General features: G+C 49.1%; 1 protein-coding gene across 1 annotated transcript in view; it reads right to left on the reverse strand.

Moving 5' to 3' along the window:
- Window positions 1–4,434: 4,434 nt before the first annotated feature.
- ANKRD13B (ankyrin repeat domain 13B) overlaps window positions 4,435–15,446 on the reverse strand; it is a 37,325-nt gene continuing 26,313 nt past the window's right edge. Inside the window, exons 7-16 of the mRNA XM_066635897.1 lie at window positions 14,979–15,045; window positions 14,675–14,756; window positions 13,857–13,921; window positions 12,761–12,891; window positions 12,513–12,670; window positions 11,411–11,569; window positions 9,924–10,084; window positions 7,292–7,368; window positions 6,867–6,878; window positions 4,435–4,809 (exon numbers count right to left, since the gene is read on the reverse strand). Of these exons, the coding sequence (XP_066491994.1) occupies window positions 4,596–4,809; window positions 6,867–6,878; window positions 7,292–7,368; window positions 9,924–10,084; window positions 11,411–11,569; window positions 12,513–12,670; window positions 12,761–12,891; window positions 13,857–13,921; window positions 14,675–14,756; window positions 14,979–15,045 (1,126 nt within the window). The 3' untranslated portion in view covers window positions 4,435–4,595. The remainder of the gene's footprint in view (window positions 4,810–6,866; window positions 6,879–7,291; window positions 7,369–9,923; window positions 10,085–11,410; window positions 11,570–12,512; window positions 12,671–12,760; window positions 12,892–13,856; window positions 13,922–14,674; window positions 14,757–14,978; window positions 15,046–15,446) is intronic.

Below are 15,446 nucleotides of genomic sequence, written 5' to 3' on the forward strand. Positions count from 1 at the left end.
CTTATCAGTCTCTGTCTCCCTCCATCTTCTTCTGAACAGTGATGAATGTTAAGCCAGCACATACGTCAAAGGCTCATATTTGATCATTCCTATTGATTGGCGTCAGTCTATCTTGTGAATTCAGGGCAGGGCAGGGCTAGCTTGAAACCTCCCAGTGCCTGGGACGGTGTGCTGAACGCTGGGGCTTCCCTCCATCTGTTATCGGTGGCACACAGCAGCATAGCTACAGGGGGGCAGCACAGTAGGTATTTGCAGGTGCCGCAGTGCGTCATGTAAGCACCCCCTCCCACTTGCTGTCAGAGCCATTCTTGTTGCATTCTTGCAATACTTACCATGCCCCCCTGTAGCTATGCTACCAGTAGCACATCATTGGGCATGAATCCTTTTTTCTGCTTCCTGCATTCAAAAAAGACAACCCTTCCTTACTCAATTTCCCTTCTTCTTTTTCAAATCTAGAAAGAGGAGCCACAGAATGCGAGTTGGAAAGTGCCTTTGAGGTCATTTAGGCAACTCCCCCCCCCCCCACTCAATGCAGGCAACTACAGCACCCCGGACAGATGGCCACCCAGCCTTTGCTTTGAAAACCTCTACTAAGGAAGTGCCCACAATGGCGTGTGGCAGACCGAGCCAGACAGTTAGAAAATTCTTCCTCATGTCCAACCCATGCATGTCAACTCAAATGCACGCCCATTGACGTCAATGGAGTTACTCCCAGGTGTGTAAAGGATTGATGCCTTCCTTTTGTGTAGAAATGCACAGGGCTCCATGATAAGTAAATGGGCCCAACTCCACAAACGTGGATTAGGACCCCGCACTCTTATCCAGAAGTATAGGCTGGTTCACACATATGTGATGATGACCTGACATGTTGAAAGACATTGGAAGGCAAGAGACAAGCAAAGGTTCAAGAGGTTTTTTTATTGGTGTCGCTGTCACACACCTGAGCCGGCTGGTCGTCATCAGTCCTCCCCACCCAATGGCCTTCCCATGATGCATGTGGGGTTTTTTGTTTTGTTTTTAGGGGGAAAGCCCTCCATTCCCCCTACCCCACTCACTGACACTCAGGCTGTTCTGGTTGTGTGCCAGCTACCCATCCTCACCCCCAGCGAAAAGTAACGGTGCTAGAGAATGTGCCCTTTCTGGTGGGTGTGGAGGAATCTGGGAATTAGAGAGAGGAACAAGGGCAGCAACCCCCCCTCTGCCATGCAGTCTGGCAGAGGTTTAGGATAAGAGGGAGTTTTGGAGGTTAGCACCATTGAACAATGGGGTTGTGATGACTGCAGGGACTGCAAGAGGAAGAGGGTGCTGAAAGTAGGGCGGTGACCACAAGGGTGTGTGTGTGTGGAATCAGAACCAGAGTGTATCCCTATCACTTTCAGCACCACTCCCTTTCCCCCCCATCTCCTGCTGAAGGCAGACCAGGGCCCATGGCTGAAGGTTTGTGCTTTCGAAACAGAAAGGGAGACGTGGGTTGGAGCAGCAGTGCCCAAGAACCTGGGGAGCATCTGTATGAACTGGACATCAGGCAAAGAGGGGGGCCACAGGGCTGGGATGCCAACACTTCCCCCCCCCAACACCAGGTGCTTGGGCATGTTGATGGAAGTAATTCTGGCCCTGAGATGCCAAGGTAAGGCACCCTTGCTGTACCCACTTGCCCTATGCTGGAGGGCTCACCCACCTGCTCTCCTGGGCTGGCACTTAGTTGGCGATAGGCTCCCTGAAGTGTGAAAGCCCCAGGCCAGAAGTAGGCAAACAGTATCATTGCTATCAGGGCAAACTTGGCAGATAGGAGGGCAAGCAGGGACCTATCTGGGTGTGTAAGTGCACTTGGTGCTACAGGAGCAGGTGGGGCAGGGCATCCACGCTAACTGGTGCTACTGACCCACAACACATCCTACAGGTTAGTTAGCAGGGAATCACAGCCAGCTCCTGATTCCGTAGTGATATGAGCTGGTGCAGATGAGTTATCCCCGTGTCACCCACTGCAAGCATGCACTGAAAAGTTGGAGGGGGGAAGCCTACTCCAATAGGGAATAAGGGAGGCTGGTTAGTAGGTGTCTGAGGAGCAATCAGGGCTGTGTATTCTCTCTGCACTACAAACATTCAACAGTAACCCAAAATGCTGTGCAAAAAACTAACAAAGTTGGTCTCAAGCCGTACACATTATACAACTGTTTTTGATGGCCTGGCATCATTCTACTCCTCCTAGTCGTGGAGGGCAGAGGCAAGGGGTTTGCGTACAGCACTAAAGCCCTGCCTCCCTCCCTGCCCCCCACCCCAGCGGTTGTTATTCCAGCTACAGTTCTGACTTCTAAGATTTCAGCTGGCATTGCCCACATGCTTCCAAGAATCTCTCTACAGTCACAGGGCTAGAAACTTGATACAGTTTCAGAGCAGTTTAAGCTGAGGATTAAACCACATGTGACACACAAGCCCCAACACCAGAACCTCCCTACAATTGCTTTTCTTTAAAGAAGCCCCCCACCACACACACACACTGCTGCTCAGATGATCAGGGAAGTGGTTTGCCCAGGAGGCAGTTTAACCCCTTCCTGCCTTACCTTTCTTTCCATCTAAAGCCAGGTGGGCAAAATAGACAGGTGCCAACACAAAAAGAATGTTAAATCACACACACACACATTTGTACATAGCAACTTTGTGTGTGAGAGCGATTCAGATTGAGAAGAGCAAAAGGAGGAAAGACTAAAGTTCCCACAGCACCACTTCTCTAACCTTCCAAGCAGTGGCAGGGCTTGTTAATTCATAAAACAAAATAAAATACCCAAGTGTGAGATCCTAGTCTCAGATCTCACTACAGCCAGCCTCTTAGGGTGCAATCCTAACCCCTTATGTCAGTGCTTTCCAGCACTGGCATAGCGGTGCCAATGGGACATGTGCTGCATCCTGCAGTTGGGTGTCACTCACAAAGGCCTCCTTAAAGTAAGGGAATGTTTGTTCTCTTACCTTAGAGCTGCATTGCCCTTTTGTCAGTGTTGGAAAGCACTGACATAAGGGGTTAGGATTGTGCCCTTAGTTGCCTCCAAATGAGGCAAGATGCCAAATGCCATCCTTGACCTTACATGTGGCATCCTGCCAAGCCTGCCACTACCTCCTGCTCCCTGGATGCAAAGAGGAAAGAAATGCAACAGAAGAGGAAGGGTGGAGCACATGCACTAGACTGGTGCTTCCCACACTGTGGGTCAGAGCCAATTGTGGGTGGGTCGCGAAGTTTCTGAATTTTTTTTTTTTTTAAATTTGCAAACACCTTTGTCCAGTTTGCAGAAGAAAATTACACAGCGGGCAATCTGGATTGAGAGATTGCACTTGTGGCTAGAATGCTAATCTGTGGAATAAGGCAATCTTCAGACACCCCTGCAAATTAAAATGTCACATTTTCCTATTTGCTCTACTAATTGGTGCGCTGTAGATCACATGTGGCCCCAGTTTCAGCCTTTTGTCTGGCCTGCAAGTCCTTAACTGGACATCTTGCTCTCCAGCTTTCTGGGTACCCTGGAATGACTGTAAAGGGTTGGGGGAACAGTCCTTGAACTCCATTTCTAGGGAGAGTCTAGCAAATTTCTACACACACGTACAGTACTATATGTAAGGTCTCTAGCAACCTTTGGAGCACAGGATCCCAATTATTAATAATAATGATCATCACAAGATTGATTTTTTTTTGTCTAGTAAAGCTATGTGGGTTGTGACAGATTGTAGTTTTAAAAAGTAGATCCCGGTGTTGAAAAATTTGGGAAGCAATGTACTAGTCCATCACTCTGCTTTCCTCTACACTTCCTCTTCCTCCCCATTCCCTTTTTCCTTTTCCTGTTCATGAACTGGAAGGAAGAGTGGCACTGAAAGTAGGTGCCCTCTGTCAATCTGCCACTTGAGGTGCCCACCTCATTAATGAGTCAGCCCTAGGCCTGTATTGGGTCACATTTGGTTCAGAGATGCTTGGAAGGTTTAATTCTGCTGCATTCTGTGCTCCTCCTGCAGTTGCCTGGCAGTGCAGGTGCAAAGTCAGCCCCCCTGGGATCATTTCAGCTGTATTGCACGATCAAGATGGAGCCCTGCGGCTGGCACAAGCAGGTGCAGGATGAGACCGAGACACCCGGAGAGTCTCAAAGCTTTCATAGAGATAGGGAAGAGGAGGGTGGCTTGAGGCTTCCGCCCTGGGTTCCCCCTAAGTCGCTCCAGACTTACCTGACCCCCTGATACCAGAGGGGGGGGAAATTAAATGGCTCAGCGTTGGGGAGATAGCTTGTGTTTAATGTCTCCCATACCTCTTCTCTTCCCTCCCTCCCCTCCCAGTTTCCCTATTGAGGCCCATGTTCTGTGCAACAGGCTGGCAGATGACCCAGGACCGAGTGCTACCTTCCCGTCAGGATCTGGAAAGAGCCCCCCCCCCCCAATTGTGGCACTGCTCCAGCCCTGCAGTGGGTTACTGCCCATCAGTCACTCTGCCCTCTGGCTTTTGTGCATTAGCTCTGAGCATGGCTGATTCAGGGAGGGGAGGCATGGTCTGTTAGTTCTGACGCCTCCTAAAGGCTGGCCAAGGGCTTGTGCAGTAGTGCCCCCCCCACAGTGCAGGTCTGCTATTGTTCAGTGAGTGAGAGACGTAGGATCCGTTCAAATTCCTCTTTTTCCTGGCGGGAACGCCTTACGGCCTCCTCCTGCTCCTTTGCCGAGAGCTCCATGGCCAGGCGAAGTTGTTCGGCGTAGCTGGGCAGCACTGGGCTGGTTCTCCTACCTGCAGTGGGTGTCGGCTGCTGAGGGGTTGCAGGCTGTGGTGGTGTGTGTTGGGGGGTCCTGAGAAGGGGGCAGAGCAGAGAGGCGAGTGTGAGCAGTTGCTGTGGTCTGACAGCTGTTTTCTTAAGTAGGGCCGGGCCTACTCAAGGATTGTACCAAGGAGAGCTAAATACAGTTAGCTGAATGAGTTCACTTGCTTGAGTTTTGCAAGTAACCGTTTGCAAATGCCAGGTAATCTGAGAAACAGGTATGTTTGATCAGTGCAATGACTGCCCATGAATTCCTCCACAAAGGCGCATTTCACATGACATGCATAACGGCCCTCCACCTCCCAGCCTCTAGAGCAGTGTCATTCAAACTGTGAGGCGTGGCTCCTTAGGGAGGCACCAGGAACTCAAAGGGAAGGCGCAGGATGTCCTCTCGCAGCAATATAGTCACACCCCGAGGCAGAACACGAGCCTGTCTTCTGCCCGTTGTCTGTGCTTTTTTGTAGAGCAGAAGAAATGGGAGTTGCTCAGCTGCGAGAGTGGCTGCCGCCGCCCCGCCCTCTTCTCCCTCCACTCAGAGGCTGCCACCTTCTGTGTTTGCTGCATGTTGTTTCCAAAGCTCTTCGACTCCAACCCCCATCTGGCAAGTACCGAGCATGCTCAGCTTGCAGTCCTAAACCCTCGCTGATCCTTGTCTGGTTGGTTCCTAGTTCCCAGCCTGGGATCGCTTCTCATCAAAGTGAAATCTCTCTTTTCAATTCCCTCCCTCTTCCACTCCCCCCTTTCCAAACCTTCCGAGTTTCCTCCCCCTCCCCAAATAAAATGCTTCCTATTTTACCAGTCACCAGGGGTCTTAAAGTTGTTTCCATGAAGTTGGCAAAGGGGGGGGGGGGAGAGAGAAGCATACACTTTACTTGGCCAGGAGCAGAAAAAGGGTACTGTTTTTAAAGTGATTTATTAATCTTGTTGTTTGACTGAAGAGGAAAGGCTGTATTTTTAAAGTGATGAATCTTGCTATTTGAAGGGAATACTTATCAGCCATTGCTGAAGTGATTGCTAGCCCAATCCTACCCACACTTTCCTGGGAGTAAGCCCCATTGACTCTAATGCGACTTACTTCTGAGTAGACATGCGTAGGCTTGAGTTGTGCATCTCCTAGTATAGGAGACAAATCAGCTTCCTAACCAAACCCTTATCCGCTCTGATATATTTTTGTTTTCCCCACCAGCTGCTGGAAAAATTTAATTTCGTTAAATTAATAAAGGGTTCAATCCTATCCAAGGAGAATGGGAGAAATGACTAGTTGGATTGGGGTCCACAGGTGTGTGTGTGTGTGTGTGTGTAATGTTGGTCAGACTGGTTGCTCACAAAGTTCATTTGATAAAACAATTCTAGTGGTATGCTTACAAAGTTAAAAAAAATAAGCCTTCCTGGACCAGACAAAATCTACCTACTCCAGCATCCTGTCTCCAACTGTGATCAACAGCTGATCATTTCTAAAGCATGCATATTGCTGTGTATTAATAATATATTTTTAAGATCTGCAGTTAATAATGATATGATTAATATGATTAATATTAATATAGTTAATATTTCTGGCCACTTCCAGTTTAATGATGTCACTTCCAACCCTCAGGAACATGATGGGGAGTCATGGCCAACAGCCACGGGAGGGGGGTCAAGGGAGCCACTGGCCGGAAAAGTTTGAGTACCACTGCTCTAGAGTTTCTAGGAAAAGGAGCACCACTGTCTTACATGACCAGCATTAGAGCAAGTTGTGACACACCTGAAACCACAGGAGCCTGTTCAGGTCCCCTTATTGGTCCTTGCTTGAAAACAAATATGGGTTCTGTCCAGGGTGGTCCTCACCCCACCTTGACAGTTGGTGGTCTTTGCCACAGCCTGAATGGGCCCATCACCAGGGGCTCAGGCACAGTGTCCCCCCTGAAACAGCACCACAGTTGCTGCTGGACCTGTTAAGGTGAGCGCAGCTGGCTAATGCAATATGTGCCAACGCAGCAACCACCTCCAGGCTTGCTGCAAGGCACCTGGGCCACAGACAGCCTCACTCCTGCCAGCTAACGGGCCAACAATGTGGGCATGTGGGCATGTGGCCTGAGCCTCAGCAACCTGCCAGCAGACCTGATGGGACAACCAGGCAGGGAGAGGAGGTTCCCTTCAGGATCAGGGCCTGTGAAAGGAGTAACACTTACACCAGGGCAAAGGCAGGAAGGGGAAGAGTGGAGACCAGAGGTGTTTATGTATAAAAGTTCCCCAGCAGCTGATGAGGAGCTTAGTAAACCCTGCCCTGTGAGGGTGGCTGCCTGTGATCCCTGGGAGGAGAAGGCAGGAGGAAAAAGCTGGGTGGTTTAACCCCTTCCTTGGTCACATCTGAGGCTGATTGGGCTCCTCTTTGCATTCCTGAGCATGGCTCTCAGTCTCCATCATGGACGCTTCTCCCTCGCTGCTGGCAGTGCCCTTGACTGAGCACCCAGCACAGATGGCTCTGGCTGCCCAGACCCCACAGGTTCTAATCTGAACAATTCTGTACTCACCTGTCGACTTTACATCCCTCCTGGGACATGGGGTGGGTGCCTGGTTTGCTGTTGGTCAGGGCTTCCCAAATGGTAACCTGAAGTGGATGGGAAAGATGAGTTTGGAGGTAAGAATATTTACACGCCCTCCTGATGCTTCCAAGCCACTGAATACTGATTCCTGAGGAGGAATCCATGGTTGTGATACAATGCAACAGCCTTAGACCTAGGTGGTTTCCTGCCCCAACAGATACATCAGATGAAAGCTCCCAGTTTTGGCTTTCTCTGAACGTGGCTGTTGGCTGGTTGTTTTACTGCAAGCAGCTTTTGCAAGGTGCAGTCTCTGGGCTTGAAGTCTACTATGGATTGTGTTACAAAGGCAGGTGGGTGAACATATTAAGCTATTTTATACTAAGTCAGTCTATTAGTCCCTCTAGTTTGGTATTGCCTCCTTGGACTGGAAGAGACTCTCAGGGGACCCAGTCAGAGACAAGCCATCCTCAGTCTTCTGTGCTGAGATCCTGTTAACTAGAGATGCCAGGGATTGAATCTGGCACCTCCTGTATACAAAGAAATGTAAGAAGGTGATAGGGGAGGCCAAGCGAGACTATGAGGAATGCATGGCCAGCAACATTAAGGGGAATAATAAAAGCTTCTTCAAATATGTTAGAAGCAGGAAACCCGCCAGAGAAGCGGTTGGCCCTCTGGATGGTGAGGGAGGGAAAGGGGAGATAAAAGGAGACTTAGAGATGGCAGAGAAATTAAATGAGTTCTTTGCATCTGTCTTCACGGCAGAAGACCTCGGGCAGATACCGCTGCCCGAACGGCCCCTCCTAACCGAGGAGTTAAGTCAGATAGAGGTTAAAAGAGAAGATGTTTCAGACCTCATTGATAAATTAAAGATCAATAAGTCACCGGGCCCTGATGGCATACACCCAAGGGTTATTAAGGAATTGAAGAATGAAGTTGCAGATCTCTTGACTAAGGTATGCAACTTGTCCCTGAAAACGGCCACGGTACCAGAAGATTGGAGGATAGCAAATGTCACGCCTATTTTTAAAAAGGGAAAGAGGGGGGACCCGGGAAACTATAGGCCGGTCAGCCTAACATCTATACCGGGTAAGATGGTGGAATGCCTCATCAAAGATAGGATCTCAAAACACATAGACAAACAGGCCTTGCTGAGGGAGAGTCAGCATGGCTTCTGTAAGGGTAAGTCTTGCCTCACGAACCTTATAGAATTCTTTGAAAAGGTCAACAGGCATGTGGATGCAGGAGAACCCGTGGACATTATAAATCTGGACTTTCAGAAGGCGTTTGACACGGTCCCTCACCAAAGGCTACTGAAAAAACTCCACAGTCAGGGAATTAGAGGACAGGTCCTCTCGTGGATTGAGAACTGGTTGGAGGCCAGGAAGCAGAGAGTGGGTGTCAATGGGCAATTTTCACAATGGAGAGAGGTGAAAAGCGGTGTGCCCCAAGGATCTGTCCTGGGACCGGTGCTTTTCAACCTCTTCATAAATGACCTGGAGACAGGGTTGAGCAGTGAAGTGGCTAAGTTTGCAGACGACACCAAACTTTTCCGAGTGGTAAAGACCAGAAGTGATTGTGAGGAGCTCCAGAAGGATCTCTCCAGACTGGCAGAATGGGCAGCAAAATGGCAGATGCGCTTCAATGTCGGTAAGTGTAAAGTCATGCACATTGGGGCAAAAAATCAAAACTTTAGATATAGGCTGATGGGTTCTGAGCTGTCTGTGACAGATCAGGAGAGAGATCTTGGGGTGGTGGTGGACAGGTCGATGAAAGTGTCGACCCAATGTGCGGCAGCAGTGAAGAAGGCCAATTCTATGCTTGGGATCATTAGGAAGGGTATTGAGAACAAAACGGTTAGTATTATACTGCCGTTGTACAAATCTATGGTAAGGCCACACCTGGAGTATTGTGTCCAGTTCTGGTCGCCGCATCTCAAAAAAGACATAGTGGAAATGGAAAAGGTGCAAAAGAGAGCGACTAAGATGATTACGGGGCTGGGGCACCTTCCTTATGAGGAAAGGCTACGGTGTTTGGGCCTCTTCAGCCTAGAAAAGAGACGCTTGAGGGGGGACATGATTGAGACATACAAAATTATGCAGGGGATGGACAGAGTGGATAGGGAGATGCTCTTTACACTCTCACATAATACCAGAACCAGGGGACATCCACTAAAATTGAGTGTTGGGCGGGTTAGGACAGACAAAAGAAAATATTTCTTTACTCAGCGTGTGGTTGGTCTGTGGAACTCCTTGCCACAGGATGTGGTGCTGGCATCTAGCCTAGATGCCTTTAAAAGGGGATTGGACGAGTTTCTGGAGGAAAAATCCATTATGGGGTACAAGCCATGATGGGTATGCGCAACCTCCTGATTTTAGGAATGGGTTAAGTCAGAATGCCAGATGTAGGGGAGGGCACCAGGATGAGGTCTCTTGTTATCTGGTGTGCTCCCTGGGGCATTTGGTGGGCCGCTGTGAGATACAGGAAGCTGGACTAGATGGGCCTATGGCCTGATCCAGTGGGGCTGTTCTTATGTTCTTATGTTCTTAAAGCATGTACTTCACAACTACAGAGAAGCTCCAGGCTTTGGGCAAAGGGTTTGGACAGAGAGGTCTGTGCTCACCTGATCGTATTCACTCCCTGCTTCCAGCAAGCTCTGCTGGATGGCAAACTGGAGGAGGTCGTCGTCATCCTCACGCAAGGGGTCCGGATGGCTCCCAACCACGCTGTAGCCTCGCGGGGCCTCAAACAAGGAAGGGTCCATCTCAAAGCACCGGCACGAGCCTACAGGGAGGGAACCATAGGCACCCCATCACCTATGGCAAAAGGGAGCAAAATGCCCACCTCGTACCCTCACAGGTGCAGACCACTCTTACTCCCCATACCTATCCCAGCAGTGATGTGTTGTGGCAACAACTACCAGCTAAATCCCACACCCTGATCTTTCTATCCCACTTCTCCAAAATTTGTATTTGACACGATTAATACCAGTTCTGCCAGAAAAGAGCATTTAGTAAACACCTTTATATTTTTAAATAATGACAATAATAAATTCATGGTTTTCACTTATCTGAAAATATTTTCTGTTTTAAAAAATAGATACATATTGCTGAAAAGTGCTGACCCTTCTTTCAATATAATTATCAACAGTATAATCCACAATCACAAGGGGCAGTGATCACACAAAGTTTAAAAGGCTGTACGAAAGGGCGGGATGAGCTCATAGCCCCCCTGTGGAGAGGCTGTCATCTTTTCCAGAGCCAAAGCTGGGGGTAAACAAGAGGGGAAGGCCCATCACTTCAGTGCCCCACTGACTGGGCTTCCTGGGGGCATTTGGTTGGCTCTACTGGAAACAGGATGCAGGTGGACTCTGGTCTGATCCAGCAACATGCTTACATTTATGTTACCCTCAGTTGTATTATCTTCAATATTTGGTCTTTGGATGCATCAGGTATCTTGAAGGCTGAATTACAGTGTAACCTCTGCACCTATGGGTCCTGTTCCAGCAGATTTAACCATCCGTGGGTACAGAGGGTCTACATGGGTGCCTCTGGAAGCTCCCCACAATTACTTACCTGGAGCCTCCAGAATCCTGAAGGGCTGGTGACCCACTCTATCAGTCTTTGCAGGCCTCAGAACAGCCCACAGAAACTATCTCTGGTTTTCCGAGAGGACTTCCAGTTTGACCGGAAATAGCTTCCGGAAGGTTCTGCGGGCCATTCTGGGGACCCCGGAGACCAACAGAGTGTGTTGCCAGCCCAGTGCAACCCAGGAGAGGCCTCCAGAGGCCCCAAATAAGTAACTGTGTGAACTTCAGGAGCGGACCCCAGCATCCATGTAATTCCTTATCCACGGGGTTGCGGGGTCTGGAACCAAATCCCTGCAGATAAGGAGGCCCCACTGAATTAACTTTTAACCAAACGCCTCTATCCACATTTGAAAAACCAAAATAACTGACACACCAGTGGGAACTCCCTGTTCAGTTCTACTTCTCTTTGCCTTTCTACATCTGAGGTTCTCCGCAGCTGTAATCTTATTTCTGTACCACAGATTGCCTCCCTCCTCCTCCACCACCCCCATTTCCCCCCCCCCTGCAATTTCCCCCTGTACCAAGCGAGCTCGAACTGCTGATGCTGGAGCGGTCGCTGCCAGGCAAAGGGGTGTCACTGCCAGGGCTCCCAGTGCCACGGAGAGAGACAACTGGTTCATCACAGCCATTGAGGTTCCCAAAGGTGATGCGAGCATTGAGGATGTGGAAGATGGGGATTTCTGGAGGCAGAAGAGAGAGAGAGAAGTGCAGGGCCATGAAGGGAGACTTAACAGAGCTCTTGGGGTCACAGGCCTGCCCCTCCCTCAAAGAACAAGGAGGGTGGATGCAGGGCCAGCAGCTGAATGACAATGGCTGCTGGCTTGAATTCATTTCATAACTGGTTTAACTTTCAACATTTCCAACTAAGGGCATATCTACATTCAGATTTGACAGCAGTTCTCTCTTCCTGGGGAACTTTGGGAACAGTAATTTGCAAGGCAGAAGGTCGGGCATCCCTCTAACAGACAAGTGTAAGCACCTCAACAACGGGAAATTTCCAAAATTCTCTGGGGTAGGAGGAACCACGACAAATAAGCTGCTAATAAAACCAGCTAAGCTGCTATAAAAGTGTAAACGACAGATCTGCTTAAAGCAGTGACTCTCAAACGTGGAACAGTCATGACCCACCTCATCCTCCATGGTGGGTCACAACATTATGGGTTACACTGGGCCCATGATCCACTCCATTGGCCTATGTGGGCCCCAGATTGCCTTGTGGAAGTAACCAGAAGTAGCAGAAGCAAACTGCAAGTTGCAACCATAAATCAGAAGTTGCTTCCGGCTGCTTCATCGTGGAATTCTGGGGCCCGTGGAAGCCAATGGAGTGAATCGCAAGCCCAGCACAACCAGCAAGCAGCCTCCAGAGGCTCCCAGTAAATGCTCTGTGGTGCTACAGCAGCATCAGGTCATGACCCACTGCACATATGCTGGTCTAAAGTATTACTGGAGCTGGAAGACTTAGGGGTATCTAAAGGATATTAATCCTTTGAGGAGTAAGCCATGAGGGTTTTTTAAAATGGTTCACATTTGCAGTGAAAATGTAAGGAATGGGTACAAAAACTGACATGAGAATACGCTGGCACAAGAACACACTACATAGGGAGGCCACGCCAGGCTCCTCACCAATCTTGACAGGGAAGCCAGGGGGCAGACGCAGCGTGATGAAATCCCGCAGTTTGGCAAAGAGTGCGTTGCTGATGGCCATCAGGTCAATGATGGGCGCTACTTGCTCTGCCAGGGACAGCGGGTGGTCTTCACACAACCACAACTTGGCTTTGAATCTACCAAAAGAAGAGCAGACAGTGAGCTAGTGCTGCCCCCTCTGGAGGTGGCACTGCTCCCTGACAACGTGCGTCCCACCCCAAACTTACTTCTGGGTCTTGGTGGTGAGTTCAACCGGCCTCCCCATGTCGCGACTTCCCAGCTCAAAACTGGGGTTGAAGTACTCCTCCGGTGTGATGGCTGTGGGGTTGGTGTGGCTCAGCGTCTGCGTGATAAGTGCCTGTAAGCAGTAGAGAGAACTTCAGGGCTGGGTCTCTGTGAATGGCAGCATGCCTTCCAAGTCACCTTGAACGAAGCGTTTACCGGAGGTGGGAGTGGGAAGTGGAGCCAGGTCTTGCGGAAGTAAGTTCCTTCTATATGAGCCTGCCCAAGAAATCCCGTCTACTCCAGAGGCCCTCTTTCCTGTTCCTTGGGTCAACAGAGGGACATAAGAAAGGAGAGGCCTTCTCAGTGCTGGTGTCCAGATCAGTGAACACCCTCCTCAAGCAGGTGAGTCACTCTCCATCACTGCCCATCTTTAAGAAGGCCGTGAAAACACCCTGACCCCCTGCGCTTTTTTAGAGATCTACTTTCCTGTGCTAGTTGCGTCAAAACTGCTGTTTGAGATTGCATGACTGGTTAATAGATCTTCTTATTTAATATTTACATCTTATGCAGCTATAAGTTCTGTTATATTTGCTGCCTTGTGTACAAGTTTGCTGGAGAAAGGTAGGAAGGGAAGTGGGTTATAAATGCAATGAATCAATATTTCCTAAAGGATTTTCTTTTGTTGGCAGCGCTCAGGTTCAGAGTCCCGTCACCAGTGAAAGAGTAGTACAGGCCCAAGGGGACTTGTACCACGGTGACCCTACTAGGAGGCAAGATTAGGTGGCAGATTTGGGCTGCCATTTAACAATGGCTAAGTGAGAGACAGACAAAAGATATTTTATTTACTTTTTTATATTTTTATACAGCCCTTCCTCCAAGGAGCTCAGAGTGGTGTACACAATTCCTCCCCTCCTTTTGTCTTCACAACAACCCCAAGTTGTGAAGCTGAGAAATAGTGATTGGCCCAAGGTCCTGAACCACTACACCATCCTGGCTCCTTCTGGGGCATCGTGTACCTTCAAGTCACACACCAGACCTTTCTGTCCTTGTACCCCACCCCTTGAAACAGACTTATCTATTGCCCCAATTATTACTCACTCCGTTGTTGGGGCCCACGTGTTGTTCCGCAATGCCCAGGAATGACTGTAGTGGAGTTCTCCCGCCTGCAAGAGACAGAGGAGTGCAAAGGAGGCTTCTGGCATGAGTCAGAACATGAGCATGATGGAAGCAGACTCTTTTGTGCATGCTAGGCAGCGTTCATAGCATTGACAGCGATTTCCCTAGGAATTCAGTGCACCCAGGGTATAGCACAAATAGCTTTATGTCAGAGAGAAGGTCATCATCAATCTTGTGCATGTGCTGCTTTCAGCTACCAGTTTTCCTGGTCACACATATACTATATGCCTGCACATCATCGTCACAAAATATGGCTCTAATTGATGAACTGCTGTGAGGGCCAATTGAAACAAGCGAGGTCCAACTGTGATCAGTGAGGCTGGGAGTTAAGGGCCTGCTCATTTAGTCTCGGAAGCTATTTTTGAATTCTGGCATGTGCCTGTAATGTGGAATGAAAGAAAAGGCAAAAATCAAAGGCGGCCTGTCTGTCTCACAAGGACACTTTTGTTTATCAAGTTGTGAGTACTTATGCAACGCCTTCACTATCTCAAGAGGACAGTGGTACTGACATTTTGGCAATTTAGGTACACGTCACTAGTGAGGGTCACTTAAAATGCTGGAGACAAATTCCCTAAAAATCTTTTAATTGCCAAAAAGCCACAATTTCAGTGTTTTATCATCTCCATGTTTTTCCACCAGCTTCATCCACAGCTTGCAGGATTTGAAGACACAATATGGGAGGGATGGAGGGATTTTCCCTTCTGCCTAGGGAGTGGGCAAGTAGAGGGGCAGAGAAGTACCTTTGCTCTTGCCTTTGTGCTGCTCTGAGAGGTGGTCTGTCCGCGTCCGAGTGATAAGTTCTACATTGGAAGCCCCATAAACCTGGAGATGGGAGGGAGACATCACAGGTTGCTGCCCTGTGTCCTGCAAAGACTCCCTTCCCTGGGAAAGCATAATTTCCCAACTCCCCAGTCTCCACATCCACTTAAACCTTCTAGTCCTCAGTGTTAAGGCTCTCCAGTTCCCTGCCCCAACAGCATCCCCTCCCTTTTCTACTCCCTCCATTCCTCTTCCTTTGCAGGAGCCCTACCCTGGTGCCCTCACCTTGGCCTCATACCCATTCACCATCTCGGTCTTCTCACTCCTCCAGCCCAAGATACCCGTCTTGTTCCTGCAAAATGACAGTGTGACTTTAAAACGCAGCATCATAATGTTATAACTTCGCAATCCCTGAATGTAAGCAGCATGTTTAAAGAAGAAATGGGGAGAGTGCTTGATGCAAAGTGGATACTGACAGGGCAGTGCCCTTCTCCAGAGCAGAATATACAAGAAACAGAATCACGGTGGGATGGAATATCACTCCTTGACTGGAGATTCCTGCACTTGAGAACCTGACAACCCACCTTGAGCTCAGCTGGCCTGAAGAGGATCAGCAGAGTTGGAAACACTGTTCAAATATTAAGATCTCTGGCCTTGATTTAACACCACTCTCTCCTGTCTGGTCTTCCCCTACTGCATCTCTTCCCTCTACCAAAACTCTACTGCCAAAATCATTCATCTCTTAGTTCAGTC

This window comes from Tiliqua scincoides, chromosome 8, assembly GCF_035046505.1.
Source record: "Tiliqua scincoides isolate rTilSci1 chromosome 8, rTilSci1.hap2, whole genome shotgun sequence".
Lineage (NCBI taxonomy): Eukaryota > Metazoa > Chordata > Lepidosauria > Squamata > Scincidae > Tiliqua > Tiliqua scincoides.